The sequence below is a fragment of the Schizophyllum commune genome (genome assembly GCF_000143185.2).
Source record: "Schizophyllum commune H4-8 unplaced genomic scaffold SCHCOscaffold_6, whole genome shotgun sequence".
Lineage (NCBI taxonomy): Eukaryota > Fungi > Basidiomycota > Agaricomycetes > Agaricales > Schizophyllaceae > Schizophyllum > Schizophyllum commune.
The window spans coordinates 1,610,439-1,637,096 of NW_026089543.1; the positions used below are offsets into that span (position 1 = coordinate 1,610,439).

Consider the following 26,658-nt stretch of genomic DNA (forward strand, 5'->3'; position numbering starts at 1 on the left):
GCGATTAGGCAACGACTTGGATTTACCCGCTCTCACCAACCTTTGAGTCCATAAGCTTGCGAGGGGCGCGCCAGGCTTGAGAGAAGACATGTCTATGCCTGTACTCTACTTTTTCTCTCCAATTTACCCGTGGGCGCAGCCGTCATGACGCACAATGGAGTCTCGCCCTTGGCGAAGCAAGGGTATAAAAGAGGTGGACGATGAGGCGTACTCCCAGCACCTCTTCCTCTTGCATAACTTCCTACAACTTTCAACAACTACACATCATGTCCAAGCAGATCCTCACCATCTTTGGCGCCACTGGCAAGCAGGGCGGCTCTGTCGTTAACAGCATCCTTGCCGATTCTGCTGCGTCTAGCAAGTTCGCGCTTCGCGGCGTCACGCGCGACGTATCGAAAGATAGTGCTAAGGCGCTGGCTGCGCGGGGCGTTGAGGTCGTCGCTGTGGGTCCACTCCTACTTTGGATCTTTCATCAAGTATTGACCTGCGTACTATCAACTTTCAGGCTGATCTCAACGACAAGGACTCGTTGCGCAAGGCCATCAAGGGCGCTTACGGCGTCTACGCGGTCACCAATTTCTGGGACAGCATGAGCGAGGACAAGGAGATTACGCAGGGCAAGAACATTGCTGACGTGTGTAAGGTATATATCTTTTCTAATCCGTATATTTTGTCGATTCTTTCCTAACCTTTTCCAGGAAGAGAACGTCCAGCACCTCGTCTGGAGCAGCCTGCTCAACGTCACTAAGCGTAGGTATTCTCGCTTTTACTTCGCTGATCTTCCGCTTACCGTCCTCCAGTCACGAACGGCGTACTCTCCGAAATCCACCACTTCGACAGCAAGGCCAAGGTCGAGGACTACATCCGCGAGCTCGGCATCCCCGCCACCTTTTTCCTGCCCGGTTTCTATATGGACAACATTCCCAGCATGAATCTTCACCCGTCGCCCGAGGGCAAGTGGACACTCGCCATGCCCATGCCCGCCGACGCGCCCATCCCGCTCTTCGCCACCGACCGCGACACGGGCAAGTTCGTCAAGGCGATCTTCCTCAAACGGGAGGCGACGCTCGGCAAGCGCGTGCTGGGCGCGACTGCGTATATCACGCCGCTCGAGATCCTCGAGGGGTTCAAGAAGGTGTACCCGGAGGCTGGGAAGGACGCGACGTTCGTGAGCGTGCCGAATGACGCATTCAAGGCGCAGCTGGGACAGTTTGGCATGCCGCCGGCTGCGCAGGAGGAACTGTTGCAGAACATGCGCCTTGTGTACGAGTTCGGATACTATGGCGGCGAGAAGTTGGACTGGAGCCGGTCGGTGAGTGACTCACTATCTACCGTCCAGTGCGCCTTGGCTGATATATTTCCAGCTCGTCGACGAGCCGCTCACAACGTGGGAGGAGTTCATCAAGGGAAACCCTGCGTTCTCGAAGGCGCAGTGAGCTGACTGCCGGCCTTGATGACGGAGACTTGAGCAGACAAATTGTACAATAATGAATGTGACCGATTGCTTTCTTTTTGTTCTGGTTCATGTTGGCGTATATTAGCTATGAGTTGCCGTTCCTGCTTCCAAAGAGAGCTGACTCGAAGACTTTGCCAAACGAAGTCGAGCGAAATTCTTAGCCTCGTTGACTATGGCCTACGTCCTTGGCCTTATAGGCGCATACGCAAGTGACTGGTCCGTCACCGTAACAAGCGGTGACCTCGTGCGTGAGATCCTGCACACATTCGTGCATAAGTATATGGCGGGAAGGCGAAGAGGAAAGTCGTCACAGTTTATTCGGCACATGCCGAACAAACCTACGGACTTTGCCGATTTCCCATTTGGTCACCTCGAACCCTAATTCCTCCATCCTCCATCGCGCCCAGACCGTTGTTGTGTTCCTCTGCGAGTATGCTGCCACGGGAAGAGATGCTTGACTAGTCTCCGGGTCGAAGATTCTTGGCACCAACGGCGCCTCGCCCGCCGCGGCGCCGTTGTCCGGTTTACCTGCTGGATTGCGTATGCCCTAGGTTCAGTAGGTGAACGGCGTTGACATCGTGGGGGATCGCGAGGGATGGAGAAGCTTAGCGCGGAAGCCAGGACAGTCAGGAATGAGGCCTCAAGACTTTCACTGACGAGAAGGAGGACGTACAAGCAGGTCAGTGGTGAAGCGCGTGCCGATTCCGCCCATCTGTTGCCGAGTTGCTGTCGTGAGCATGACCTCCCTCGCTCGCCAATCTCCACTTGTTAGGTCCTCTATACCGTCATGGCACAGAGCGCCTGCCCGTGCTGAGCCTTCGGGGGGCCTTCCTCATTATGTATCTTCCGACCATCGTGACGAGGTCATAGAGCTACGCGATGGCGAGAAAATACTGGTTTTTTTCCTGGACATGTATAAAAGCTGAAGAGGTTTACCCTACATTACAGCAACCACCACTACTTGCACTCGACCTCATATCAACTTCCTAACCAGCGCAATGACTTTCCTCTCTGGCGTCTGTGAGTTGCTCACAAGCTCCACTTCTCTCTGCGCTGGCTGATGTGCTGTCTAGACACCATCACGAACGTCGGCACGGGCACGGCGCTGCATCTTGATGGTAGGTCTCCTATTTATGTCTGCCGTACGACTGTCTACTGATATTTGTAGGGCATCCTGTCCAGGGATGGGAAAAGCTCAGTGGGGCGGACCGTCTGAAGCAACTCTGGTTCCTCAGGCCTACTGACACATCGGACTCCGGAAACTCGGACGACGCGAAGTGGGTGGCGCTCAATATCGCTAGGAACAAGTGTCTCGATGTCGACAGCAGTGAGCAGGCAGGCTAGCGTTATTCAGAGGACTGCAAATACTCATGACAGGCAACTCTGCCAACGGCACGGAAATAATTGGGTACCCGTACCACAAGACGGACAACCAGCACTGGATCATTAGGCACCCAGCGTCGTCCTCGTACTGGAGGTATGTACATAGCTCTTTAGCTGCTGCATGCACCACGTCATTGATTTTCGCTCCCGAAAGGTTCCAGAGCGTGGAGACGAATAGTGAGCTGCGTTTCCTGACTCTCGACGGAATCCTAATCCATCTACGCCAGCCTTCATCGACCTCAAGAAGGGGTAAGTCGCTCTCGCTTGCGAGTCATGATGAGCGTCCCTCACGTGTCGTATGCAGTCAATCCGGCAATGGCACCAAGGTGCAGGGTTGAGAGGGCACCTGGAACGATGGCAGCCACAACCGCGGGTGGGTCCTGAACCAGAAGAGCTTCACGGGCCGTCAGATCCAGGCCGTCCATTACAAGAACGGAAAGCTGAAGGGCAAGGTCATTGTGGAGTACCCGGACCGCATGTGCGTTGGCTTTCCCCCTTCTGCGGTGACTGCCGACCGCGTGGGGATGCTCGTGAGCGGGAGGTAGGACGCGAAGTGGTTCTCTATCGAGAACAAGCTCGCAACGCTTCGACTCCGAAGCGGGCGGCACCCGAGCAGACGCGAATCCGCGTCTGCGATCTGATAGAGGTTGACCTCTTCGCACCCAAGGCCCCTGCTCGAAGCGTCGTCGACGTCGAGTAGGGCTGTAGAGGTTGCGTGAAGAAAAGTAGCGTATATTCCTGGAGGGCGGCCGATCAGCGCCGCCCTCACCACGTGCGTAAGTACGATATCTAAGGCGCGCGGCGCCGTATGTGCTAGTTGTAACGAGTTCAAGCCCCCGAGTACGTAGTAAGTGTCATGCAGGTCGTAAAGGTAAGTAAAAGGTAAGTAAACGAAAAAGAGCCCCCCTGGGTCCGAGCCGCGTTGCGGGGGAAGAGTCCATGCCAGTCCATCCCATCCTCCTCACAAAGCCCCCCACTCTTCGCCTGCGACGCGCGCGCTCAGCGGAACTGCCGCAGGTTCTTGATCGCCAGCGGCTTGCCGAGGTCGGAGATCCTGCGGAACTCTAGAGAGATGCCGTAGGCCTCTTCCAGCTTCGCGCACCACTGCTCGCATTCTCCCTCGGAAGGCGGCGCCGTCTGGCGGGCCTCGTGGGGTCGACGCTGCTTGTAATGGTACGCCCAGTCGCTGGCGTGTCGGTTCCACTGAGTCTGCGTGCGAAGGATCGTCTCGCGCCCCGTGCGCCAGCGCTGGATGACCTCGTTCAAGTACTCCTCCTCCGCCGCCGACCACTCCCCATTGCCGATGTCCCATCCCTTCGAGTCGAAGGTGGCCGTAGGCGGCACGACATAGTACGGGTTCAGCGCGTCACGCTGGTTCGCGACTCGCCCGCCGATGACCGCGAGCTCCGTTTCCCCCGCGCGATCGCTGACCACGAAGAATCCATTGCCAAACTTCTTGGCGGGCAGCGGCTGGCTGTTGCGCGCGTAGACGCGCGTCTCGGCGCTGACGCCCGCGCCGGCTACGTCTAGATACCTCCTGGCGTAGTGGCGGACGACGTAGCTGACGGTCCCTCCCTCCTGCAAGAAAGCGGGGAAATGCGTCTTCGCCCAGATCGGGCCGTCGAGGAGCGCTTCCCAGAGTTGGAATATCTCTGTAGGGTTAGAGCCGGAGAGCGGGGGGAAGACGGTGGCCGAGGGAGCGCCTTGTGGGCCTATTCGCGCCATGGAGGGAATGGGGTCCCTTGGGATGAGGTAGGTCACCTTCATGCCTTTCTCGAGAACGAAGTCGAGGAAATGGATAGGCGTGCGCAGCGAATGATGGAAGAGGGCGTAAAGAACAAGACACACTCGGTCCTGCCAGCTGTGTACTTGCAGGAGGCCCCTCTCCACGAAGTCCCGATCCCAGTCTAGTCGGGGACGTCGCACGTCGTCGCGAACATAGGTACCTCGCGGGGCGGTCATGACTTGCCCAAGCTCTTCCAGCTGTCGGTTGAACGCCTCCAGTAGTGCCTCCCAGCGTTTGCTGTCGGGAGAATAGAGCTTGCTTGAGACTCGCCCGGGGTCGGCCAACCGGGAGCTACGTGTCGGCGAGGCGCTCCTTCTGGCGTTCAGCCACACACGGTTGGAAGAGGCGACGCTGCTAGGCGGTGTGCTGGAACCGTCCTCGCTCTCCTCCTCCCAGCGGTCTCGTCGGCCCCGACGACGCGCACTAGGATCTGGCGGAGAGATACGCTCCGATAGGGGCCGGGTCCAAGTGGCGGCTGACTCTCCTGTGACTGGGTCGGTGATACGCTGGTCCAGAGGCGGGCGCGTTGACGCTGGCGCCGTCGAGTACTCCTCGTCCCTGTCTTCTTCCGAGTCGCTCGCGTTGCCCATCTCGGTGTCCCTTCCCTCCTCCGTGACGCTCGAACTCCCCTCCTTCGTCGTCCGCTCCGTGAGCCCGCTGATCACCTCCTCATAGACCTACTCGATCTCTCCTCCCCACCCGACTTCCCAGTCATGGTAGTCCTGGTATTCCCGTGGGCGAGGCTTCCCGTCGTGCACCGCTCTCGCTACCAGCTCCCTTTCGTACTCCCTGAGCCAGTCGTCTGCTTGAGCAGGAAAGAGAAGTCGACTGCCGTCCAGCGCGTAGGATTCCCCCAGCCCGGGAGCGAAGGCGGGCTTGAAGAGCTCGCGCAGGTGGAGGTAGTTGTTGTTGATCCAGCCTGAATTGACGTCGAAGGCATGGTCGTCGAGGAGGTCGTCCGTCGTCGTGGGGTCGCTGAAACCTCGGTCCATGAGGAAGACGTCGCTCTCTTGGGGCTCCCCGTTGATGGCCCTGGGCGCCCATCGCGCTATGTCCACTCTCGGAAATTGCGTATTGTGGGCGACCGCTTCGTAGCGGGGTAGCAAGAGTTTGATGAGAGGGGGATTGCGGATGACATACGGCCGGTATCCTTGGCAGACTTGGATCGAGTAGTGAGTCTTGGGGTCGTAGATAGGGATTGGCGTGTCGAATAAGTCGGGTTGCGTCAACGGGCGGCGTATTTGGAAGAAATCGTCGTATTTGAGGACCGCGGGCTCGTTGGCCCGGTAGTGCGCTATCAGCTCCTCGCTCAAGGCGCCCGCAGCCGCCCGCTCTCGGTAGTCCAGGATCACGTCCGGCCGCACCCTCACGAAACGGTCGACGTAGGACATTGCTTCGGTGAAGAGGTAGTAGATGGGTACTCGGTGCTGAATCCACAGTTCGAAGCTGGCGAGGGTGTAGTCGACCAGGAGGTTGAGGAGGCAGCCTCTCTTGGGACGCTTCTCGAACTCGCAGAGCCTCACCACCTCCAATTGGGGAGGACTGAGAGCGTCTTCGTAGCCTTTGAAGGAGAGGGTGTACCAGCCGACGAAGGCGATATGATCGAGGGCGGCTATGCAGAAGTCGTGTGCGTGGTCGAGGATTTGGCCCGGCCGTCCGTCCTCTAGGATGCGCTGGAAGTCGAAATTGGAGGGCCGGATGCGCGTTCCATCCTTGAGGAAGAAGGGGAGGGGAGTGTTGGTCCGCAGCCGCTCACCGATCTCCGCAAACGTCCTCGCGCACTTCAGCATCCTCTCCGCTATCTCCGGCTTCACGCGACAGGTTCCGTTTTCGAAGAGCAAGTCCTTCACGTCCGGCTTCCACAGGACTGGCGCGGCGGGGTCCCTGTCCGAGATGATCGTGGTGACGGCGTAAGGGCGCCAGATGAACGGGAGGAGTATCCACTGAGGTCCTAGGCGGTCTTGACGAAGGGACGGAATCTGGAACCGTTCATAGCGCGGGCTCTTGAGAAGGGCGTTGTAGTCCCCGCGAATGGCGATCCACGTGTCGTTGTGCTCGAAGTGATAGACGGCGATGGGCGGTAGGTCGCCGCCCGGTGGAAAGAAGAGATAGAAAGACATGGAACACCCGCTAAACGTCGACTCCGACGGGAAGCAGGACTCTAAAGGAGGCAGCCGAATCCGACTACGTTTTCTTCGAGTGGTGGAAAGAGAATGAAGAAGGAAAAGACAAGGTCGCGAATTATTCCGAGGCGAGCACGCGCGACCCTCGTGTCGAGCCTCGAGGCGTCCGGAAGCCGCCGGCCCGGGGCCGGCGAGTTCGAACCGCTCTCCTGTTATGTTAGATTATGCCGTCTCTTGTATTTCCGGAGGACTTCATCTGCGTTCTTCAGGTCCTTCGCGGATTGCCACGTATCGTAGAACGGCCCGTATCCCACCCACCGGACTTTGTACTTTCGCTTCCTCTTCTTCTTGTCCCACTTGTGTTCCACAATCTTATCGACTTCGTACTCATCGCTGGCCATTTCCTCCCCCCGCGTCTCGGGAAGGGTCGCTCGTGGTTCGTCCTTCGGAAGGGGATTCTCGTGGTAACGCTTCAGGTGCTGGATGTTGAAGACCGGGAATCCGGGGTATTTGTCGTTCATGTGCAAGCGGTAAGTGTTCGGGCTGATACGTTGCGCAACTTTGAAGGGCCCAATCCATCTCTGCTTCAGCTTCGGTTTCCCCTTCGACTCCACCCACTCCAACGAGTGAGGGTTGACCAGGACTCGCTCGCCTTCGGCGAACACGGGTGCAGGCTTCCTCCCTTTGTTATAGGCTTTGGCTTGTTCTTCCTGGGCGAGGGCTATCGCGTCTCTCGCGGCCTGTCTTGCGATGTCTAGCTGCTCCAGGTAGTCCTCCAGGTCCTTATCGGTGTAAGGTTCCTTTGGTTCTCTCCTCACTTGATACACGGCGTCCAGCGGTGACTTCGGTACGCGTCCGAACAACAGGCGGAACGGGGCTTCGCCGGTGCTCTTGTGTACCGCCGAGTTGTACGCGAACTCAAGGAGGTGCAGCAGGGACGCCCATTGCGCTGTGTCGCTTGCCACGTACGCCCTCAACATCGTTTCTATCGTCCGGTTGAGCACCTCCGTCTGGCCATCATGCTGTGGATGGTGGGCCGACGACAGCATCATCTTCGTCTTGAGGAGCTTCGCCATTTCCCGCCAGAAGTCGGACACCCAGCGAGGGTCTTGGTCGGCGATTATGCTGGAGGGCAGACCGTACCGCGTAGCCACGTTCCTCACGAATACTTCCGCCGCGGCCTGTGCGTCGAACTTGGCCGGTATGGGAAGGAACTGTGCGTGCTTCGAGAATCGATCAACTACGACGAATATACCCGTGAACCCGCTCGACTCCGGCAAACCGGTGATGAAGTCCATGGACACCGAATCATAGGGTTGAGGCGGTATGGGGTTCGGTATTAGGGTCCCGTACTTCCTGAAGTTGTCGAACTTGACCTTTTGACAGACGTCGCAAGACTTGCAATACGCGTCGATCGTCCTTCTCATGTGCCTCCAGTGGAACTTCGGGTGCAGCTTCGCCCACACCTTCGCTGCCGCTCCGTGGGCGCACTCCATTGGCTCTTTGTGTGCTGTCCTGAGGATGCGTGGTACCAGGCGGTCAGGGACGCATAGTCGCGGCAGGTAATCCGCGTCGAGGAAAAAGAGTAGCCCGTCTTCTGTTCGGTAGAAACAACGTCCTGGCGTGAACGTGGTTGAATCGGAGTTCGCGTTCTTCCACCTCTGCTCCCAGTAGGGCTCCTTCTGGTACGCTTCGGAAAACTCCTTCGCTTCCTCCGGCGCCATACGCAGTAGGATGGCTGGCTGCCGTTCGAACACTCCTTCGTACCCTTCTCCCGGCTTAAAGTCCTCCTCGTCGCTCGACTCGTCGTCCTCCTTCGGCTCGTTGTCTGGCTCGTGTTTGCCTTCCTCCTTACTTTCTGCTTCCTCTCCGTCCTCCTTCCGCTCGGTCTTGCTTAATTCCCCTTCTCCGGCCCCCCCGCGAGCTAGGCGACGAGCTGCCGCGCGGGTCATCGCCGCGTATGCGCTCGGCAGGCTCTCTAGACAGTCGGCTAGGTGGGCCGTCTCGAACATGCGCGCTGCGGGCGCCCGCATCGCCGCCTCTTCCCTAAGTTGCGCTGCCGCCTCGTCCGTCGATAGCGCGGGGCCGTCATGCCGTGCTGGTGAGGCGTGCGGAGGTGGGGCGCGCGGGATGCGACTCAGCGGGTCCACGTTGGAATGAACTCTTCCTGGCCGGTGTATGATCTCCAGACCTGGCTTGTAGGCCGAGTATACAGCCCCCCACGCTGCGAGGCGCCGGTTGCTGTTCTCGTAGGTCTTTGCCCACTGGAGCGCACTATGGTCTGTCACGAGCAATATCTTCTCGCCTTCGATGTAGGGTTGGAACTTTACGAGGCCTTCCTTGGCCGCCAGGGCTTCGCGTTCTGTCGTGCTGTATCTTGTCTCCGCTCCTTTGAACGTCCGTGACCAATAGGCAATGACGCGCTCCACGAACACTTCCGTGTCCTCGAAGGAGCTCTCCCACTTCTCGGCTACCCGCGCGTCGTTGCACTTGTCCGACAGCTTCGAGACCAGCCTGGGGGGAGGCCTGCCCGCCTCGTACGCTTCCCGTAGCTTGTCGTACAGTTTCGTGCCGGCTAAGTCCTTGATCTTGATCCCTTGTACTTGCTGAAGAGCGCAACCCAGCGCGTAGTCCGACGCGTCCGTATACAGTCGGTAAGGGTGCTTCTCTTGTGGGTGCCCCAGGACGGGGGCCCTCTGCAGAGCGGTCTTGGCTTGAAGGAACGCGTATTCTTCTTCTGGTTACGAGACCTGCTCGAGCTTGCGAGAGCTCTCGTTTTACCTGACCGGGATTCATCACCATCAGACGTCCAAGCGGCGCATCAAACTTATCTCCGAGACGATTTCTTCGAGTCTTCTCTTCATCTTCTTTGTGCATATATTGCTTGAGTAAAAATCAAGCATGTCTCCATGTGCAATAAGACTTTTATCCTGCGTTTTCAAAGCTATCCGGTACCTAGAAGCTGCGCTTCTGGCAGGACCTCAGCACGTGCGCTACCGGTCCGAATCTGCCTGCACAGCCACAATATTCGACAGGCCCTTGAAAGCTTGAAAAGCCACTGTCTCCGTGCACCTAAATAGAGGAGAGTATTTGTGCATACTCCTGAGGTACTCATTTACCCTCAACCAAAGTTTTACTCAACCCAAAAGCCTTCGTGAACTCCTGTACGTCCTCGGGAGTCGCCGCCCGACCTTCGGTGATCGGTCCGATCTATCCGCGTGCAGTCTTCGACCACCATCACCGCGGTCCTTCGTCCTTCCCCTCACCTCATTCTACCCTTACGCCGCCCATTTGTCTGACTGACGCGACCGGTGCAAGGAGGCAGGGAGAGGTGCGTGATTGCATCCCCTTCAGCTACAACGGTATCTGCTAACATTTGACACGCGTCTGCGATGACGCGCGGGCGCCCTCCCGGACGACATGGCGGCGCACGCAGGGCCATCGTCTCGGTTGCCTTGTCCTTGCCGCATCCGCCCTCAGGAGCTGTCCGAGGGTGGATGAAGACTGCCTGAGGCGCGGAGGGGCCACGGACAACTCCTTTATGATCTCCAGCCAGGCGCGCGACAGCCCCTCCCTCCCTTCCGCGACCCTGTGGCGTGCACCACCATCCCCATCCATCATCTCCTTCTCGTGCCGCACACGCAGACTATGGCCACCTCGCGCATAAGCAGTCTTCTGCGTGTAATATGCGGAGACGATATAAGTAAGGCGTGGTAGCGGGACTGTCGCGTCCTGGGCAGACATGCTGGGCGGCAATGGCGAATGTGTGCCGTCTATCCCTTCCTGCCCTATCCCCGCCCTCCACTGCGTCGGGAAACACCCCCGCCATTGACGATAGCGATGCCCTGCCCGCTCTTGCCCTCGCGTCTGTCTTCGCCTGCCATCGTTTCTCCTCTGCTTACATCGCGCGCCACGCCCTACCTCTCCTTTCGCGATTCGCACCTTCCCCTTCTCTAGCAGTGGGGATGATTACACCTCCCCCTCCCACCTCCTCGCTTCTGCGCACGGCACGCACGGCATACTGCCTCTCGCCTATCACTCCCCTCCTCCTCCTTGACTTGGCTGCCCCAGCGCTCGCTATGCAGCGCGTACCTGTCCTTCTGCCAAAAATTATCCTCCGCGACCCGTCCGGACGCGTACTCGACGAGCGAGGAGCCGATCGCCCCCGCGCGCGATGCGCGTCCCACGTGGTCTGCGTACGCCGCCGCACTTGCCAATACCTTTCCGTCCCCGTTTATCTCTCTCTCCTATCACTACCCGGGCCTCTATGCGCATACGACGCGTTGAGCATACTTGTTGCGCTGAGTCTTCACCAACCCCCAATCCAGAACAACCGTCCTTCACGACGCAGGTAAACGCGTTCACTACTCTCGAACTTCTTCCCTTCCCTTTTCCCTCAATATCTAGCTTACCCTCCCACTGGCTCTCGTAACTACACGATCCGCTGGGGTGGCGATAACTCTACAGATCCTTGTGAATCTGCACCGCATACCTTGGAAGTTCTTGTACGTATGTCACATGCTATTGCAAGAGCACCGTCAGCCAGCACCACGGTGCTTATTCCGGTTCAGCTTTTTCTGAGAACTGCCCACTCGCAGGTCTCGTACTTGCCGAACGGCCAGTTTACTAGTCCCCACTCCCACTGTACGTCCTTCCGAAGAAGTCGGTGTAGCGGCGTGCAGATGTCGGCGTAATACGGAATGAACGAGCTGAAGTATACCGTCATGCCGAGAAACGTGCGTAGTTCCGATACTTTCGTGGGTCGGGCCAGCTCGAGGACCGCCTTGACTTTCTCCAAGTGCGTAGAAAGTCCGAGTCGTGACACCCTGTGTCCGAGTAGGATGATCGAATCATAAAACAAGTGGCATTTGGAGGGCGAGAGAGTGATGCCGGATTCCTCTATCGCCCCCAGCACCTGATCTAGGTGGTCCAGGTGTTCCTCGAAAGACTTCGAATATACCACGATGTCGTCTATGTAGACCAACACGAAGAGCCATAAGTATGGCGCAAGGACAGATTGCATGACCCTTTGGAAGATGGAGGGTCCGTTCCGCAGCCCGAAAGGCATCCGCTTGAACTGGTACAGTCCTCGGTGGGTACGGAAGGCGGTCTTTTCCACGTCCTTCGGGTCCAGTTCCAGCTGCGTGAACCCTGACAGGGCGTCGAGCGATGAGAGGACCTGCGCTCCTGAGAGCGACGCCAGTATCTCCGATTGTCGCGGTATGGGAAATTCGTCCGGCACCGTCACCTCGTTCAACCTGCGATAATCCACGCAGAACCTCGCCTTGCCATTGCGGTAAGCTATTACTACGGGCGCGCTCCAAGGGCTTATTGAGGGTTCGATAACGCCTTGCTCGAACCAGACGTCTATTTGCTTGTCGATGATTTCCTTCTTCGCAGGAGAGGCGCCCCTCATTGGCTCAGCTATGGGTGTTTGATTCTCCTTCGTGCGGATGGTGGCCTTCGCGGGATAGTGTCCGAGGCGTCCGTCCAGCCCAAAGGCCTTCTTCCTCCTTTCCAGCATCCGCCAGGCCCGGTCCTTGAGCGCCTCCGGCAGCGCTCCCACGTCGAGGACGTTGCGGAATTCCTGACTCGAGATCGGGTCGGCGTCAGGCATAGCAGCGGTTTTCGGCCCATATTCATCTTCACGGTCATTCTCTTCGCGACTCTCCTCGCTGGCGGTTGGGGGATGCACCCAAGCGCCGTAGGCGTCCGCACTCGGCATGTGGAATCGGCTGCGCGCGGGTTCCTGTCCAGCAGCCCAGGCGCCGTAGTTCTGGGCATGGGGCATCGGCGTGCTCCCCTTCCCCTTCGTTGGCTTTCGAGCCCTTGCCGCGCACAGTTTGGTCATTGCGTTGGCGTGGTTTTGCATCTTGCGTAGCCGGTCTGAGGTGCCTGGCTTGTCAAAGTACTCCTCCACGCGCACTACGCGTCCGAGTGTCTCTCCCTTTCGCACGATCCTGGGGGTATCGGACGGGTTGGCTAGGGGAACGTACGGAGCCGTTGACGAGATCAATGTATTTGGGACCGTCAGGAAGCGGTCGTCTGCCGACGACAGGAGCAACTTCTCCACTACCCACTCGCCCGGCGCATCGAATGGGCCCGTAACCTTCGTCTTGACGCACGAATGCGGTGGTAGCCGCACTTCCTCGGCTGCTAGTATCAACGAGTCTGTCCACTCGGCTTTCCTCTTCATCGTGCGTAGCTTCTGCTTCGCTCTGGTCTTGAAGCTACCTCGCGCGATTTTTGTCAGGGGACTTGTGGATTGTTCCTATTTGCTTGTGTTTGGACGTGGAATGATTCTATTTGTACTTATTGATTTCCTTTTCTTTTTCCTCTATCACATGACCGTGACCGCAGTAGTTATGGGCGTCACACGCAGAGGTGCACCTTAGACTTGTTTTCTTTGGTTCTCCCCTCTGCAGGTGCGCCCCTTCTCAGATGTATTATATAGGATATTTATCTTTGGTTCTCCCCTCTGCAGTTGTGTGCGCCTCTGGGAGCGCCACGCCTTAGGGTTGCCCTTACAGCAAAACAAGTCTATCTAAGAGACCGAGCCGCCGATCACCATTGCGACCTTCAGAGCACCATCCGGCTTATCAGACAGCACCTCTGGGAGTGCTCCTGCTTCGCCTACCCCTGGATCGCCCGGATCGCAACAGATCGCGCCTCCCTCTCTCTGCGAGCGTCTCCCCCACGGATTTGACCTATCCGATCGAAAATTTGTCCACTTCACCAACGAGGACGACTACGAAAACTGCGACGAGCAGCCCTGCCCCCACTTCCGCTCGTCATCTATCCCTTGTCCTCGCATCACCGAAGAAGAAGACAACGAGACCCCTACTCTTATTATCCCCACCGTCACCCGATATTTCCCGATCCTCGTCCCTTCCCACGTGTCTACACCCCGGTCCTTTGCTCGCACCCAGTCTCCCCTCGACATGTCGCACCACGACATGGAGACCAACATCGAGGACGGCTTCGCCGACCAGCCTGAGGAGCAGCCGACCATGCAGCAGCGGCTGGCGCTGATGGAGCAGTCGATACAGCAGCAGCAGACGCTCACCTATCAGATGACCCAGCTGCTGTTGGCAATGGCGAACCGCTCGTCCTCCGGTCACAAGCCGTTGGCCAAGGTCAACCCTCCGCCTACCTTTGACGGTAACCGCGCGAACGGCCGCGCCTTCCTGGACGCTGCGGAGGTCTATGTCGGATCCATGGAGTTGTACTGGCAGCTGATGCTGTAAATAAGTTTCAAATCCAAACCAAGAACTTGCGTAATCCGGTTTGAAATCTACGCGACGTGATCACGGGCCCGGCAAAAGCCGAACTCGCCCGCCCTCTGCGCCAGCCGCCGGCCCCGGGCGATGCCCTAATAGGGCACCGACGCCATGATGCGCGCCGCGCGCGCGTCGGGCGGCTCGCGTGACACGCGTCACCCCGCGGACACGTCACGCGCGCCCCGCCCCGCGCGTCGGGGGCGTGCCGTGTGCCGTCGCGACGCCGCGTATTGCGCGTAGACCAGCAGCAAATGAAGAGAATATGTATATAATGTATGTATATGTACGAGAAATGAGGTGGGGAGGGGAGGAAAACGAGAAAAACGCGAAAAAAGCGCGGGCGAAAATTTTCGCCCGCGATCGACGCGCTCCTGCTGCTCGCGCAGCGCGCGGGAGCGCGTCGAGATGAAGGGGGAGGGTAGAGAGATGTCCCCCCAAGCTACGGGCGCCCTTCCGCGTCGAGGGACGCGTCCGCGGCGGCACGTAGCATGCAGGGGAAGGGGGGAGGGGGAGGGTGGGGCATGGCTGCGCGTTCCCGCCGCTTCTGCACCTTCGAGAGGCGTAGATGCAGAGCGGGGGAAAGCGTTCCACGCAATTAGCCCTCTCTGTTGAGAGAGAGGGCAGCGCATGATCATCTAACGCGTCGAGGGGGCAACGCCGCTGGCAGCCGCCCCGCGCGGTCGGCCTAGCCGATCGCAGCTGCGCTCCGATGCAGCGCACCGAGAGCGAGCCTCGGCAGCGCAATACGCGTCGCCAGCGGTGCGTAAAATCGCCACAAAGGCGATTCTATGCGAGCGAGGGGTGGGGGTGGGAGGGCTGGGAGGGTATGATGTACTACCCCACCTGCACGCGTCAAGCAAGCAGGTGGGGGCGTAGCGGCTAGAAAAGCCTTGGGAGGCGTCCTAGGGCGCATAACATGCCCTAGGCGAACCCCCCGCGCCCTCGTGGGCGGTCTGAGGGGGCGGATGGCGGGAAGGGGCAGCATTTGCCCCGTTCTCCTCTTCGTTGCGCAGGTCGCGCGCCTGGTCTCACGCCTCCCCAAGCGTCATAGCAGTGATAAGTTAGTAAAATATCGATTAGCGGGGCGTATACACGCACCCATTTCCCCCCCTCCTCGCACGCCTGTTGGATTGGCGTCATCTAGCGCTGTTTGCTATCTTGTGTGGTGCTGCCGTTGTGTCAAGCGCTCAGCGCCGATAGTCGAGGTAAAATGGAGGAGAGGAAGCGAGGGAGGGGTGTCCAGAGGCGGCGGGGGGACGAGGGGATGGGGAGATGGTGGTTGAAGACAAGGCGACGCGCGGGCAGACGCGTCGGATGAGCGGGCCGGATGCTCGGCCCGATGCCCGAGCTTCGTCGTCGTCGAGCTCGACGGCCTCGGGTGCACGCCGTGGGCATTCTAAGAGCATACTAAGTCCTCATTATATTGATAGATATATGCTGTAATAGGTCTAGAAATTTTGGGACCATACGGACGCCAGCAACCAATCGAACTTGACTTCATGGGTTACACTCTCGAAGTACTGTACATTCCACCCCCGATTGTGCGCGTCCGCACCCTTTCCTCATTCTCTCTCGCTTGAAACTTACTCGATCTGCGTCGAACTATCTGCAATGCAAAGGGGGAAGCTTAGATTACCTTATCTGGTAGATACACAATTGTCATAAGCTTTAGATACTTCGCTCAATCGAAAACATCCCATCTGAGCGCCCTCAACGAGATGCGGCCCTTTGAGGGTGTTCACATGGTCCCTCTCCCGCCATAGTCCATGATTACAGGTAAACATAATCAATTGTATCTTCTACATTATTTCTCGAGCTCAAATGCTCTTGCGGCATGCCACAGACGCTGCCAAAAGGGCCGGAGGGCCGTGCGGTCCCGAGGAACAAGGCTCACGGTCCCGAGGAACATCGCAACTTGCAATCACCATCGTCCTTGCTCACGACCGCCACCACACGCGAACCTCCCTCCCCCTCCCCCCCATAGTTCTGCATCTTTCTGCTCCCTTCCCGTCACACGCCAATCCATGGGAACGCGACAAAACACCTTATTTCTGAAAACTCACGAATATCGCGCGTAGCATAGCGACGCAGCCAGCGGAGACGCCAAGGAAGGGGGTGTGGGTGCGTGAATGCGCCTGCCACGCTCTCATTGACTGACATTGGCTTTTATGCGATGAATGAGGGGAGGGTGTGTGGGCAGCAGGCAACAGCGCCGCACCCCTCCTCTGCCCGTGCCCTCGGCCATCGTCCTCGGCCTTGGGACCTTGCTGGCGGCGCTTCATGCGTCAGAAACACATTCCGGAAGAGTGCCCGCCGGCGTGGAAGCTGGTCCGCGCGTGGTCGCATGCCCAGCGCCACCGCCCCTCCCCCCGCCCCCCCTCGTCTCCCTCGCTCACATCACCCCCCATACCCCATTCTCGCGTACAAGGGCAGTGCTACACCCGTAGGCATGCACAATTGCGACTCTGCCGCTCGCGTGGCTCAGTCTATGCGTGGTGGTGGGCTCAATGCACCCCTCCCCATTCCCCTCCCCATTCCCCTCCCCATTCCCCTCCCCATTCCCCCTTCCCCCGCATGCTACGTGCCGCCGCGGACGCGTCCCTCGACGCGGAAGGGCGCCCGTAGCTTGGGGGGACATCTCTCTACCCTCCCCCTTCATCTCGACGCGCTCCCGCGCGCTGCGCGAGCAGCAGGAGCGCGTCGATCGCGGGCGAAAATTTTCGCCCGCGCTTTTTTCGCGTTTTTCTCGTTTTCCTCCCCTCCCCACCTCATTTCTCGTACATATACATACATTATATACATATTCTCTTCATTTGCTGCTGGTCTACGCGCGATACGCGGCGTCGCGACGGCACACGGCACGCCCCCGACGCGCGGGGCGGGGCGCGCGTGACGTGTCCGCGGGGTGACGCGTGTCACGCGAGCCGCCCGACGCGCGGGGCGGGGCGCGCGTGACGTGTCCGCGGGGTGACGCGTGTCACGCGAGCCGCCCGACGCGCGCGCGGCGCGCATCATGGCGTCGGTGCCCTATTAGGGCATCGCCCGGGGCCGGCGGCTGGCGCAGAGGGCGGGCGAGTTCGGCTTTTGCCGGGCCCGTGATCACGTCGCGTAGATTTCAAACCGGATTACGCAAGTTCTCGGTTTGGATTTGAAACCAATCTACTGCACAAGGTGGTACTGGCAGGACGACCAGGAGAAGATCAGGACGATCTGCACCTACCTCCGCGGCAGCGACGCTGTCCAGCGCTTTGCCTCCCAGACGATGAAGCATCCCCAGAACAACGGCGGCACCCCCCGCTTCGCCAACTGGGCCGCCTTCGTCAAGAAGTTCGAGGAGGAGTTCGTCATCCTCAACGACAAGAAGCAGGCGCGCACTCTCCTCCGAGGCACGTCCTACTTCCAGGGTAGCGACTCCGTTGACACGTACGTCGCCCGCTTCCTCAAGCTCTCTGAGCGCGCCGGGCACGTCGACGCCAACGACAAACCCCTCACGAACCTCGAGGAGATCGTCACCACCAACTTCCGTCGTGGCCTCAACCTCAAGATCGAGGAGACTATCTCCCTCGCTCCTGCTGGTCCCAACGACGAGAACTTGGCGGAGTGGATCAAGCAGGCCCGCACCCAGGAGGTGACGCGCGACGAGCACAAGTCCTTCCACCAGTCCATGCGCGTGCCCGTTGCCCCCAGCCGTGCGCCTTTTGCCCCTCGCGCGCCGGTCCCCTTTGTGCGCCCCGCTCCCGCGCCTGCGCCCGCTCCCGCGCCGCGCCCTGCCCCTGCTGAGCGCCCCCTCCCTCCGGGTATCCCAATGGACGTCGATGCAACGCGCCGCCGCCGTGCCGCTGCGCTCGCCACCGTCACCTGTCGCCGCTGCGGCCGTACCGGCCATCTCTCCTACAACTGCCCGCAGCCGGCCGACGTCCACGTCCTGGATGAGGACTGGGTACTCTCAGTGGACCATGCCGAGGAGGTCGCCGCGTTCCACGCCGCGCACTCGGATATCGTGGAGCAGGAGGCTCGTGCCGCCGCGATGGAGGATTTCGGCAACGGTCGCGAGTGAGCGGTACGCCCTCACGACCGTTTGGTAACTACTTTGCGCCCCTCATGTACTTAGACGACAATATGCATATCTCTTCCCTCTCTTGTCGTCCGAGCGCAAAGATAGAACCATCCACCGTACCTCCTTCGCCGCCGCCAGTGGCACCACCCTCGCCGCCGGAGGCACCTCGAGTTAAGCTCACAAAGCTCGAGCGCCGCCTTCCGCGCCGACTGGTAGTCAACGCCACCGAGTCCTCCCCCACGTCGCTCCGCATACGCGTCGAGCTTCAGTCAGTTATCGACCAGCGTAAGGTGTCCACCCAAGCGCTTGTTGATTCCGGCGCCACCAGCCTTGGCTATGCCGATGCGGACTTTGTTGCCCAGAATGGCATCCCCACCACGCGCTTACAGCGCCCGATACCTGTCTTCAATGTTGATGGTTCGCCCAACGAGAATGGCAGTATCAACGCAGTGGTAGATGTTGTTCTCGGCCATGAAGGTCACTCGGAACGTGTTGTGCTTGCCGTCACCAAGCTAGGGAAACAGTCGCTCATCCTCGGGCATGGGTGGCTGAAGTACCACAACCCCGAGATCGACTGGAAGTCCGGCAGGCTCAAGCTCACCCGCTGCCCGTCCCAATGTGGCAAGTGCAAGGCCGAGGAGAGGAGTGAAATCCAAACCCTTCGTGCTGAGCGCAAGCGGGAAGCTCGTGACCGTCAAGCCTGTCAGGAAGGCCCAGACCCACGAGTTGTTGAGCTTGAAGAAGAGGAAGTAGACGATGTCCAACCTGAGGACATATTTGGCTGCGATAGTCCAGATGATTTCCCTGACGCTCCTGAGGTTGAGGACGGTGATCGTGTATTCGTGACCCACCTCTGGCCTCACGAGGAATTCAACCGCGCCACGTCTACAGCCTCTCAACGCCTTGCAGAAGCGGCAGCCAAGCATGCGCCTCGCAACGTCAAGGACGCCCTGCCGGAACACTTCTATGATTACATGGATGTGTTCTCTAAGGAGTCCTTCGACGTCCTTCCCGACCGGAAGCCATGGGACCACGCGATCGAACTCATCCCAGATGCCAAACCGGTTTCCTGCAAAGTCTACCCGGTCTCACCGGCCGAGCAGAAACCGCTGGATGAGTTCATCGAGGAGAACCTGCGCACCGGTCGCATACGCCCGTCCAAATCGCCGATGGCTTCGCCTGTATTCTTCGTCAAGAAGAAAGACGGGAGTCTGAGGTTGGTACAGGACTATCGCGCGCTTAACAGCATGACGGTCAAGAACCGTTACCCCTTGCCGTTGATCAATGACCTTGTCAACCGGCTCAAGGGAGCGCGATATTTTACGAAGTTAGACGTGCGTTGGGGGTTCAACAACGTGCGCATTCGTGAGGGCGATGAATGGAAGGCAGCTTTCCGCACAAATCGCAGCCTGTTCGAGCCCCTGGTCATGTTCTTTGGCCTGACGAACAGCCCCGCAACGTTCCAGACAATGATGAACGACATCCTCCACGATCTGATCATGGAGGGCGTTGTCTCAGTCTACCTTGACGACATCCTTATCTACACCAAGACGCGCGAAGAACATCGCCGTGTCACGAGGATGGTCTTGGAACGTCTGCGGGAGTACCGCCTCTACCTTCGTGCGGACAAGTGCGAGCTTGAGAAGGAACGGATTGAGTACTTTGGTGTGATCATCTCTCATAATCATGTCGAGATGGACCCGGTGAAGGTCTCCGGCGTTGCCGAGTGGCCGGAACCGAAGAACAAGAAGGAGGTGTCTGCCTTTTTGGGCTTCACCAATTTCTACCGACGGTTCATCGAGGGATTTTCGCACCTGGCTCGACCCCTGTTCGATCTCACGCGCAAGGATGCCCCTTTCCAGTGGACGACGGAAGCGCAGGAGGCCTTCGACAGCCTGAAGCAGCGCATTACGTCGTCCCCCATCCTAGCTCTCCCAGATGACCTCCGACCCTTTAGGGTCGAGGCAGACAGCTCTGACTACGCCACGGGCGCGGTGTTGTCTCAGCAGTCGGGCAAGGATGGTAAGTGGCATCCGGTGGCCTTTTACTCCAAGTCTCTGTCCCCCGTGGAACGGAACTATGAGATCCATGACAAGGAGCTGCTGGCGATCATCCAAGCGCTCGAGGAGTGGCAACACTTCCTCGAAGGCGCCCAGCACCCTGTCGAGATCTGGTCCGACCACCAGAACTTGGAGTACTTCCGCACAGCTCGCAAGCTCAACCGCCGCCAGGCGCGTTGGTCGCTCTACCTATCGAGGTTCGACTACACCCTCCACCACCGTCCGGGCAAGTCAATGGGCAAACCGGACGCTCTGTCCCGGCGAGCAGACCATGACGACGGGACCGGCGATAATGACAATGTCATCCTGCTGAAGCCAGAGACCTTCGTGGTGGCGGCTCTTAGCGGACTGGCAGTCGCCGGGGAGGAGGTGGACATCATCAAGGACATCAAGTCCTCCCTTGATATGGATGACCTGGATGAGCCTGCGATGCGAGCTGTACGGGAGCTGCGCAAGTCGAGCACCCGTTCTGTGCGAAGCGCTGAGTGGGACCAGCGTGACGGGTTGCTGTACTTCAGAGGTAAGGTCTACGTCCCTCCGACGCATGACCTTCGTCGCCGGATAGTTGCGCAGCATCATGACAGCTGGGTCACGGGCCACAAGGGGCGGTTCAAGACCCTTGAGCTTGTCTCACGCAACTACTGGTGGCCGCAGATGTCTCGGTACATTGGCCTGTACACGAAGACCTGCGACCTCTGCCTGCGCACCAAGGTTCGCCGCCATCTGCCTGTTGGGGAGCTGAAGCCGACCGAGACACCTACCGAGCCCTGGCAAGGTATCTCTGTCGACTTCATCACAGAGCTTCCCGAAGCTCATGGGTACGATGCGTTGATGGTGGTAGTGTGCCGCTTTGGGAAGCGTGGACACTTCATCCCTTGCCACACCACCATCAATGCGGAAGGGGCTGCACGCCTCTTCCTACGCGAAGTATGGAAGCACCATGGTCTCCCAGACGATTGTATCTCGGACCGCGGCCCACAGTTCGTCTCTGCCTTCATGCGCGAACTGTACCGCCTCCTTGGTATCAAGATCAGTGCATCCACCGCGTATCACCCACAGACAGACGGCCAGACGGAGAGAGTCAACGCGGAGCTCGAGGGCTACCTGCGCCTCTTCGTCAGCGAACGCCAGGATGACTGGGATGAGCTCATCCCCATGGGCGAGTTTGCTTACAATAATGCGGTACACAGTTCGACTCAGACAACTCCCTTCCTCATCGACACAGGCCAGCACCCTCGCATGGGCTTCGAGCCCCACCGCCGTGCCGAAATCGAGGACGTCAACAAGTTTGTCGACCGCATGCGAACCGCCTACGAGGAGGCCAAGGCAGCTATCACCAAGGCGAAGGACGAATACGCACGCTACTACGACCGGCATCACACACCCGCCCCAGTGCTTAAGCCTGGAGACAAGGTGTTGCTTGACAGCTCTGATATACGCACTCGCGTGTCAAAGAAGTTAGGCCACCTATGGTGGGGACCCTTTGAGGTCGAAGCCGCCGTTGGATCGCACGCGTATCGCCTGAAGCTGCCAACCTGGATGAACCGCGTCCACCCAGTCTTCCCGGTGGTCAAGCTCGACCCTGTTGGGCCTGACCCCATTGCCGGGCGTGTACCGCCACCGCCACCAGAGCCGGAGGTCATCGATGATGAGCAGGAGTGGGAGGTACAGGAGATTGTGGACAGCAAGTGGTATCGCGGTGCGCTGAAGTTCAAGATCTGGTTCAAGGGCTTCCCGCGCACTGAAGCAGAATGGCTACTGGCGCACGATGCTGACAACGCTCTTGACAAGGTCCGCGACTTCTATCGCCTTCACCCTAAGGCTGAAGGTCGCGACCTCTGGTTCAAAGCCCACCCCGCCGACCCCCATCCTGCCATTCGTCGCCTCTCTGCCTCCTCATTCTCCGCCCTTTGCTGCTCCACCGGTTGGGCCCGCCCTGGTGTCGCAGACGCTGCCACTACGTGGCGCTCGCAGCGTCGGGACGCCGCTGCCTAGAGAGGGGGTGATGTCAGGGGACTTGTGGATTGTTCCTATTTGCTTGTGTTTGGACGTGGAATGATTCTATTTGTACTTATTGATTTCCTTTTCTTTTTCCTCTATCACATGACCGTGACCGCAGTAGTTATGGGCGTCACACGCAGAGGTGCACCTTAGACTTGTTTTCTTTGGTTCTCCCCTCTGCAGGTGCGCCCCTTCTCAGATGTATTATATAAGATATTTATCTTTGGTTCTCCCCTCTGCAGTTGTGTGCGCCTCTGGGAGCGCCACGCCTTAGGGTTGCCCTTACAATTTTCTCGGCTGGAATCTCGCCCAGGAAAGACTTGGCGATGCGGTCGTAGTCTTTCGTCCTCCTCACGGGGGTAGCCGATATAGGGTGGTCCGGCGCTCCCCCAAAGGTAAGCGTTGTTGAGCTGCTTCCGTCGATCTCGAGTGTTCGGGTGACCGAAAGCTCGTACGCCTGCTGAAAGTCTTCACCCAGCAGCACCGGAACGGTCATGCCTTCCACTATCTGGACCTCGCACTCCGCTTCCAGTACGGTTCCGTCGTTCGCGAATATTTGGAAGGACAGTCGAACCTTGCCTCGCACCGGCGCTTTTCTCGACGTGAGTTGCATCAGCTGGGATCCCTCGTCCGTGCGTAGCGGAGGAGGGCTAATAAGGCCGCGATAGTGATTCAGCGAGACTAATGTCACGCTCGCGCCTGAATCCACGCGCAGGTTGATCTCCATGTCCAGGGCGGAGCCCACTCGTCCCCGTACGCTCAGGACGGATGTGTTACCGTCGGGTATCCGTTGTGGTCCCCGTTGGGGAACTAACTTCAGTTTCTCAGGCTCGTACGGCTTAACGGCGAGGAGAGCCTCGTCCAACGAACCCGTCTCTCCGTCCGGCGTCTCCTCCCGGTTAGACGCCAGGTTGATCTCCTCTCTCATGCCCCGCCCCTCCAACTCGCTTACTCCTGCATTGTCTTCCACCACGCACTCCAGGTCGTACAACGAGTCGATGGGTAAACACTCTCCATTGTGCCAGTACTCCTCGGTGATCTCCTCTATCCTGGATACAAATGGCGGAACCTCCGTTACGAAGACCTCCTCCTCCTCGAGCGTAGGTTCCTCGCCGTCCTCCTGGGTCTTACTCCCTCCCTGCCCGCTTGCCGCGGAAGGTCGAGACGCCCCGTCAAAACCCTGCTCTACCACCAAGACGTAGGCCGTGTCGTACGCCAAGTCCTCCGCCGTCTCCGCGCTCATGCCCGTCTCCCGACGTCGTCGCTCGTAATCTTCCCAATGCGGGCAGTCCTTGTTCCAATGGTTCGGACTGCCGCATGCGAAGCAGGGCCCCGGAGGGGGCTTCTTGCCCTTGGACTTCACGTCGTGTCGAGCGGGGAATGGGTACGACGTGACCGCGGCGGCTCTTTTCGCCGCGACAGCGTAGGCGACCGCCAGTAGGTCTCTTGAGGAGGCGTCTGGGGAGGCTCCTTCACCGGATAGTGGCGGGTCGTCCTCAGCCTCGGAGGAGGACGCGACTTCCACGTCGAAAGCCTGCGGGGTGCTCTTGACGGCTCCGCTGGACGTCCTCCACGTAGTCTTCGGCGTGGTTCTGTCCCCTGAGCCTTCCAGCTTCCGGTCCCTATGATACGCCAAGAGGAGATCCTCCGAGTGCTCGATGACTCGCGCTAGGAGTTCGTCCGTGGTCCGTACTGAGGTGAAGTTGAGCATGAGCTTCCATCCCTTGGGAGCCACGTCCATGATGAGCTTCGCTTCCTGGCGCGAGTTCTCCGAGGCGTAGTCCAGCGACCAACAGTACATGATCCGCCGGTAGACGAAGTCCTGTGGGCTTTCCCTCGGGTTCTTGGTGTCGCGGAAATGCTGCATGCGGAACTCGGAGGACAGAGCGCTAATCCAGGCGGGCCCTAGGTAGTGCCGTCGAATGGCGGAGATATAATGGCGGTGGCTCTGCCGCATGTGGTCTTTCCGCGTCTCGCTCAACGTCATGTACCACCACTGAATTGGCGAGTTAGCGACCAAGCGGGACCACAACCACTCGCCTAGAGCTTGGGGCATACGCCCTCCTTGACGGGCTAATTCCACTATATTCCAGAAATACACCATGACGGTGTTGCGATTCCCGTCCCACGAGGGAAGGCTCTCAGGCTTGATGAGGGGGTTGATGCCCGCGACAGGTGTTCTCGCCGCTCCTGTGGAGTTTGGCCCTTCCCCGGGCGGTTCGTCACCTCCTCCTCCTCCTTTCTTCCTCCCTCGTTCCTTCTCCTCTTTCCTCTTCTTCTCCCTTCTCCTAGGCTTCTTCCCCCACGAGCCGCCGCCATCCGATGACGAATCGTCTGGGTCCGAAGGCGGAGGATCTTCTTCCTCGATGGGCTGGAGGCGCATTTCGTGGAAGGCCGACCGTCTGGCCTTGCGGTGGCGTCGTCCTTTATCGCTTCGCCCTTTGCTAGATGACGACGAGCTCGCCGACGAATCCGAGGTGGACGAGTGACCTGAGCGTCGCGGCCGCCTCGTCGGGCTCGCCCTTGATGACGACGAGGTCGAGGAGGACGAAGACACCGAAGGCGTGCGCCGAGGAGGTCGAGGCGGAACTGGGGGTGGCCGTGCTGGCGAGGGGGGAGGTTCCTCCCCCCGGTGGCCGCTCGATCCTTCCTCCTGGCTCCTCTTAGGAGATTCCACGGGCGAGTAACCCAGCGGGTTCTCGTACGTAGTCTTGGGGGGGATAGCTCGGAGGCGGTTGCGCTCGTCGTAGTATAGGAGTTTGGGGTTAGCTTCGGGTTCGCGCGGCGGGAAGGACTCCTCCACTGCGGGGGGCACGACGATCATCCTTCGCACATCCGTGCCCAGGTAGGCGCCCGTTCGACGGCCTTCCGCTCGCTCTTCGGGGGTCGGGCGCGAATTCGGTAAACCTCCTAACGCCAAGCGCAGTCTTCTATGTGGTTCGTCTTCTGCTTCTATTTCCCGGTAGATGGTCGATGGAGTGGTAGCTGGTTGCGAGACCAGGTCCACGTGTCTCGCCCCTTGCTCCTTGAGGGCCTCCACGTAGTACTTGTTGTAGACCTGTTGCGCGCCCATGAGGCGTCCAGTCAAGCCTACCCAGGCCAGTTGCAGCTCCTCGAGGGAGGCGGCGTTCAACAGGATATCCCGGAAGGTATTCTTTGGATCGATTTGGTAGGTGTGCGTCCTCTCCGGCAAGTACGCCGCTAGGGAGTTGAGCACCAGCTGCATCTTGTTCACCGTGTCGAACACCGGCTTGGTCAGGGCGTACTTGATGGCGTATCGTGGTTCCTCGTCCTGCAAGCCTCTTCCACAGTCGACGATGTCCGTAACTGCAAGCTCTTGTTGCAGCGCGTATTTGCGGACTCGCCCCTTCAGAGAACGGAGCTCGGGAGGGAGGAGAGGGTCGGCTTGCGACATTTCATCTTCGTACGCGACGCGGATGGTCTCCAACCGGCTGCGCCCTACTTGGGTGGGCGTAGGCGACGGTTCGCGGGGAGGTAGGTTATCTTCCTCGCCGCGCGCTTGTCGCTCGGCCTCTTCAGCTTCGGCGGCAGAGCCGGCAAGGGATGGAGGTGTGTTAGTCATGCTTAGATCGAACTGAATGTCGAACAGGGAGGGAAGTTCGAAGGCTGGTTCGGCGGGGAAGTGTTCAAGGTTGATCGAGGCCGAGTCCGATATAGGCGTCAATGGGGATTCTGAAGAGCTTCGGTGGTGTAGGAGGGATAGACGTGGTATCCGACTCGGCAGCGGCGCGGAGGCAGCCCGTTGTTGGCGTCGTCCCGAGTCGATAGGAGATCCTGAGTACTCGGCCGTCTGCTGGCGCAGGCGACGGCTCCTCCGCGTTTCGAAAGGATACAGGTTGGGCTAGCGAGATGCGCTCACGAGATCCCACAGTGTCCACTTTGCGGTGACTGCCGACCGCGTGGGGATGCTTGTGAGCGGGAGGTAGGACGCGAAGTGGTTCTCTATCGAGAACAGGCTCGCAACGCTTCGACTCCGAAGCGGGCGGCACCCGAGCAGACGCGAATCCGCGTCTGCGATCTGATAGAGGTTGACCTCTTCGCACCCAAGGCCCCTGCTCGAAGCGTCGTCGACGTCGAGTAGGGCTGTAGAGGTTGCGTGAAGAAAGGTAGCGTATATTCCTGGAGGGCGGCCGATCAGCGCCGCCCTCGCCACGTGCGTAAGTACGATATCTAAGGCGCGCGGCGCCGTATGTGCTAGTCGTAACGAGTTCAAGCCCCCGAGTACGTAGTAAGTGTCATGCAGGTCGTAAAGGTAAGTAAAAGGTAAGTAAACGAAAAAGAGCCCCCCTGGGTCCGAGCCGCGTTGCGGGGGAAGAGTCCATGCCAGTCCATCCCATCCTCCTCACACCTTCCTTCGCTTCTTCTACTTGCTTCAACCGCGTGTACGCAGCTACTTCTCCCCGAATCAGGCTCTATTCGAGAGTATCTGGGCCAAGAGCGGTCTGGCCGACGTTAAGCCGCGCCCTCCCCTCTTTGATGGGACTTCGTACG

The 26,658-nt window shown here is 59.2% G+C and overlaps 12 protein-coding genes across 12 annotated transcripts; 4 read left to right on the top strand and 8 right to left on the bottom strand.

Moving 5' to 3' along the window:
* Window positions 1-266: 266 nt before the first annotated feature.
* On the top strand, window positions 267-1,436 carry SCHCODRAFT_02502008 (NmrA-domain-containing protein; the record flags this gene model as incomplete). The annotated part of the gene is made up of 5 exons (XM_003032114.1): window positions 267-443; window positions 506-634; window positions 699-750; window positions 801-1,312; window positions 1,365-1,436. The coding sequence occupies 5 exons, from the start codon at window positions 267-269 to the stop codon at window positions 1,434-1,436; spliced, it is 942 nt and encodes a 313-aa protein (XP_003032160.1).
* Window positions 1,437-2,454: 1,018 nt separating this feature from the next.
* On the top strand, window positions 2,455-3,539 carry SCHCODRAFT_02667996 (uncharacterized protein; the record flags this gene model as incomplete). Its single annotated transcript, XM_003032113.2, has 9 exons — window positions 2,455-2,476; window positions 2,530-2,574; window positions 2,625-2,783; window positions 2,834-2,933; window positions 2,994-3,016; window positions 3,067-3,088; window positions 3,144-3,165; window positions 3,229-3,369; window positions 3,438-3,539. 9 exons carry the CDS (start codon window positions 2,455-2,457, stop codon window positions 3,537-3,539), a joined length of 636 nt encoding a protein of 211 aa, XP_003032159.1.
* A 138-nt stretch (window positions 3,540-3,677) lies between these two features.
* On the bottom strand, window positions 3,678-6,745 carry SCHCODRAFT_02733361 (uncharacterized protein; the record flags this gene model as incomplete). The annotated part of the gene is made up of 2 exons (XM_003031673.3): window positions 3,678-5,282; window positions 5,307-6,745. 2 exons carry the CDS (start codon window positions 6,743-6,745, stop codon window positions 3,839-3,841), a joined length of 2,883 nt encoding a protein of 960 aa, XP_003031719.2. The 3' UTR covers window positions 3,678-3,838.
* A 221-nt stretch (window positions 6,746-6,966) lies between these two features.
* Window positions 6,967-7,191, bottom strand: SCHCODRAFT_02480941 (uncharacterized protein; the record flags this gene model as incomplete). The annotated part of the gene is made up of 1 exon (XM_050342792.1): window positions 6,967-7,191. A coding segment is annotated over one exon (225 nt), but the record flags the coding sequence as incomplete, so codon positions are not given.
* Window positions 7,192-7,230: 39 nt separating this feature from the next.
* On the bottom strand, window positions 7,231-7,515 carry SCHCODRAFT_02449968 (uncharacterized protein; the record flags this gene model as incomplete). Its single annotated transcript, XM_050342553.1, has 1 exon — window positions 7,231-7,515. A coding segment is annotated over one exon (285 nt), but the record flags the coding sequence as incomplete, so codon positions are not given.
* Window positions 7,516-8,226: 711 nt separating this feature from the next.
* On the bottom strand, window positions 8,227-8,514 carry SCHCODRAFT_02458020 (uncharacterized protein; the record flags this gene model as incomplete). The annotated part of the gene is made up of 1 exon (XM_050342588.1): window positions 8,227-8,514. A coding segment is annotated over one exon (288 nt), but the record flags the coding sequence as incomplete, so codon positions are not given.
* A 363-nt stretch (window positions 8,515-8,877) lies between these two features.
* Window positions 8,878-9,596, bottom strand: SCHCODRAFT_02733368 (uncharacterized protein). The gene is made up of 2 exons (XM_050347139.1): window positions 9,352-9,596; window positions 8,878-9,213 (listed from the first exon to the last, which is right to left on the bottom strand). Exons 1-2 carry the CDS (start codon window positions 9,548-9,550, stop codon window positions 9,023-9,025), a joined length of 390 nt encoding a protein of 129 aa, XP_050200115.1. The 5' UTR covers window positions 9,551-9,596; the 3' UTR covers window positions 8,878-9,022.
* Window positions 9,597-12,023: 2,427 nt separating this feature from the next.
* On the bottom strand, window positions 12,024-12,272 carry SCHCODRAFT_02459193 (uncharacterized protein; the record flags this gene model as incomplete). The annotated part of the gene is made up of 1 exon (XM_003031672.1): window positions 12,024-12,272. A coding segment is annotated over one exon (249 nt), but the record flags the coding sequence as incomplete, so codon positions are not given.
* An 820-nt stretch (window positions 12,273-13,092) lies between these two features.
* Window positions 13,093-13,995, top strand: SCHCODRAFT_02688881 (uncharacterized protein; the record flags this gene model as incomplete). The annotated part of the gene is made up of 2 exons (XM_003032112.2): window positions 13,093-13,132; window positions 13,298-13,995. 2 exons carry the CDS (start codon window positions 13,093-13,095, stop codon window positions 13,993-13,995), a joined length of 738 nt encoding a protein of 245 aa, XP_003032158.1.
* A 652-nt stretch (window positions 13,996-14,647) lies between these two features.
* On the bottom strand, window positions 14,648-15,013 carry SCHCODRAFT_02733378 (uncharacterized protein; the record flags this gene model as incomplete). The annotated part of the gene is made up of 1 exon (XM_050347140.1): window positions 14,648-15,013. The coding sequence occupies one exon, from the start codon at window positions 15,011-15,013 to the stop codon at window positions 14,714-14,716; it is 300 nt and encodes a 99-aa protein (XP_050200116.1). The 3' UTR covers window positions 14,648-14,713.
* Window positions 15,014-16,149: 1,136 nt separating this feature from the next.
* Window positions 16,150-16,870, top strand: SCHCODRAFT_02733382 (uncharacterized protein; the record flags this gene model as incomplete). The annotated part of the gene is made up of 1 exon (XM_050347141.1): window positions 16,150-16,870. A coding segment is annotated over exon 1 (669 nt), but the record flags the coding sequence as incomplete, so codon positions are not given.
* A 5,493-nt stretch (window positions 16,871-22,363) lies between these two features.
* On the bottom strand, window positions 22,364-26,144 carry SCHCODRAFT_02688882 (uncharacterized protein; the record flags this gene model as incomplete). The annotated part of the gene is made up of 2 exons (XM_003031671.3): window positions 22,962-26,144; window positions 22,364-22,904 (listed from the first exon to the last, which is right to left on the bottom strand). Exons 1-2 carry the CDS (start codon window positions 25,727-25,729, stop codon window positions 22,364-22,366), a joined length of 3,309 nt encoding a protein of 1,102 aa, XP_003031717.1. The 5' UTR covers window positions 25,730-26,144.
* Window positions 26,145-26,658: the final 514 nt, after the last annotated feature.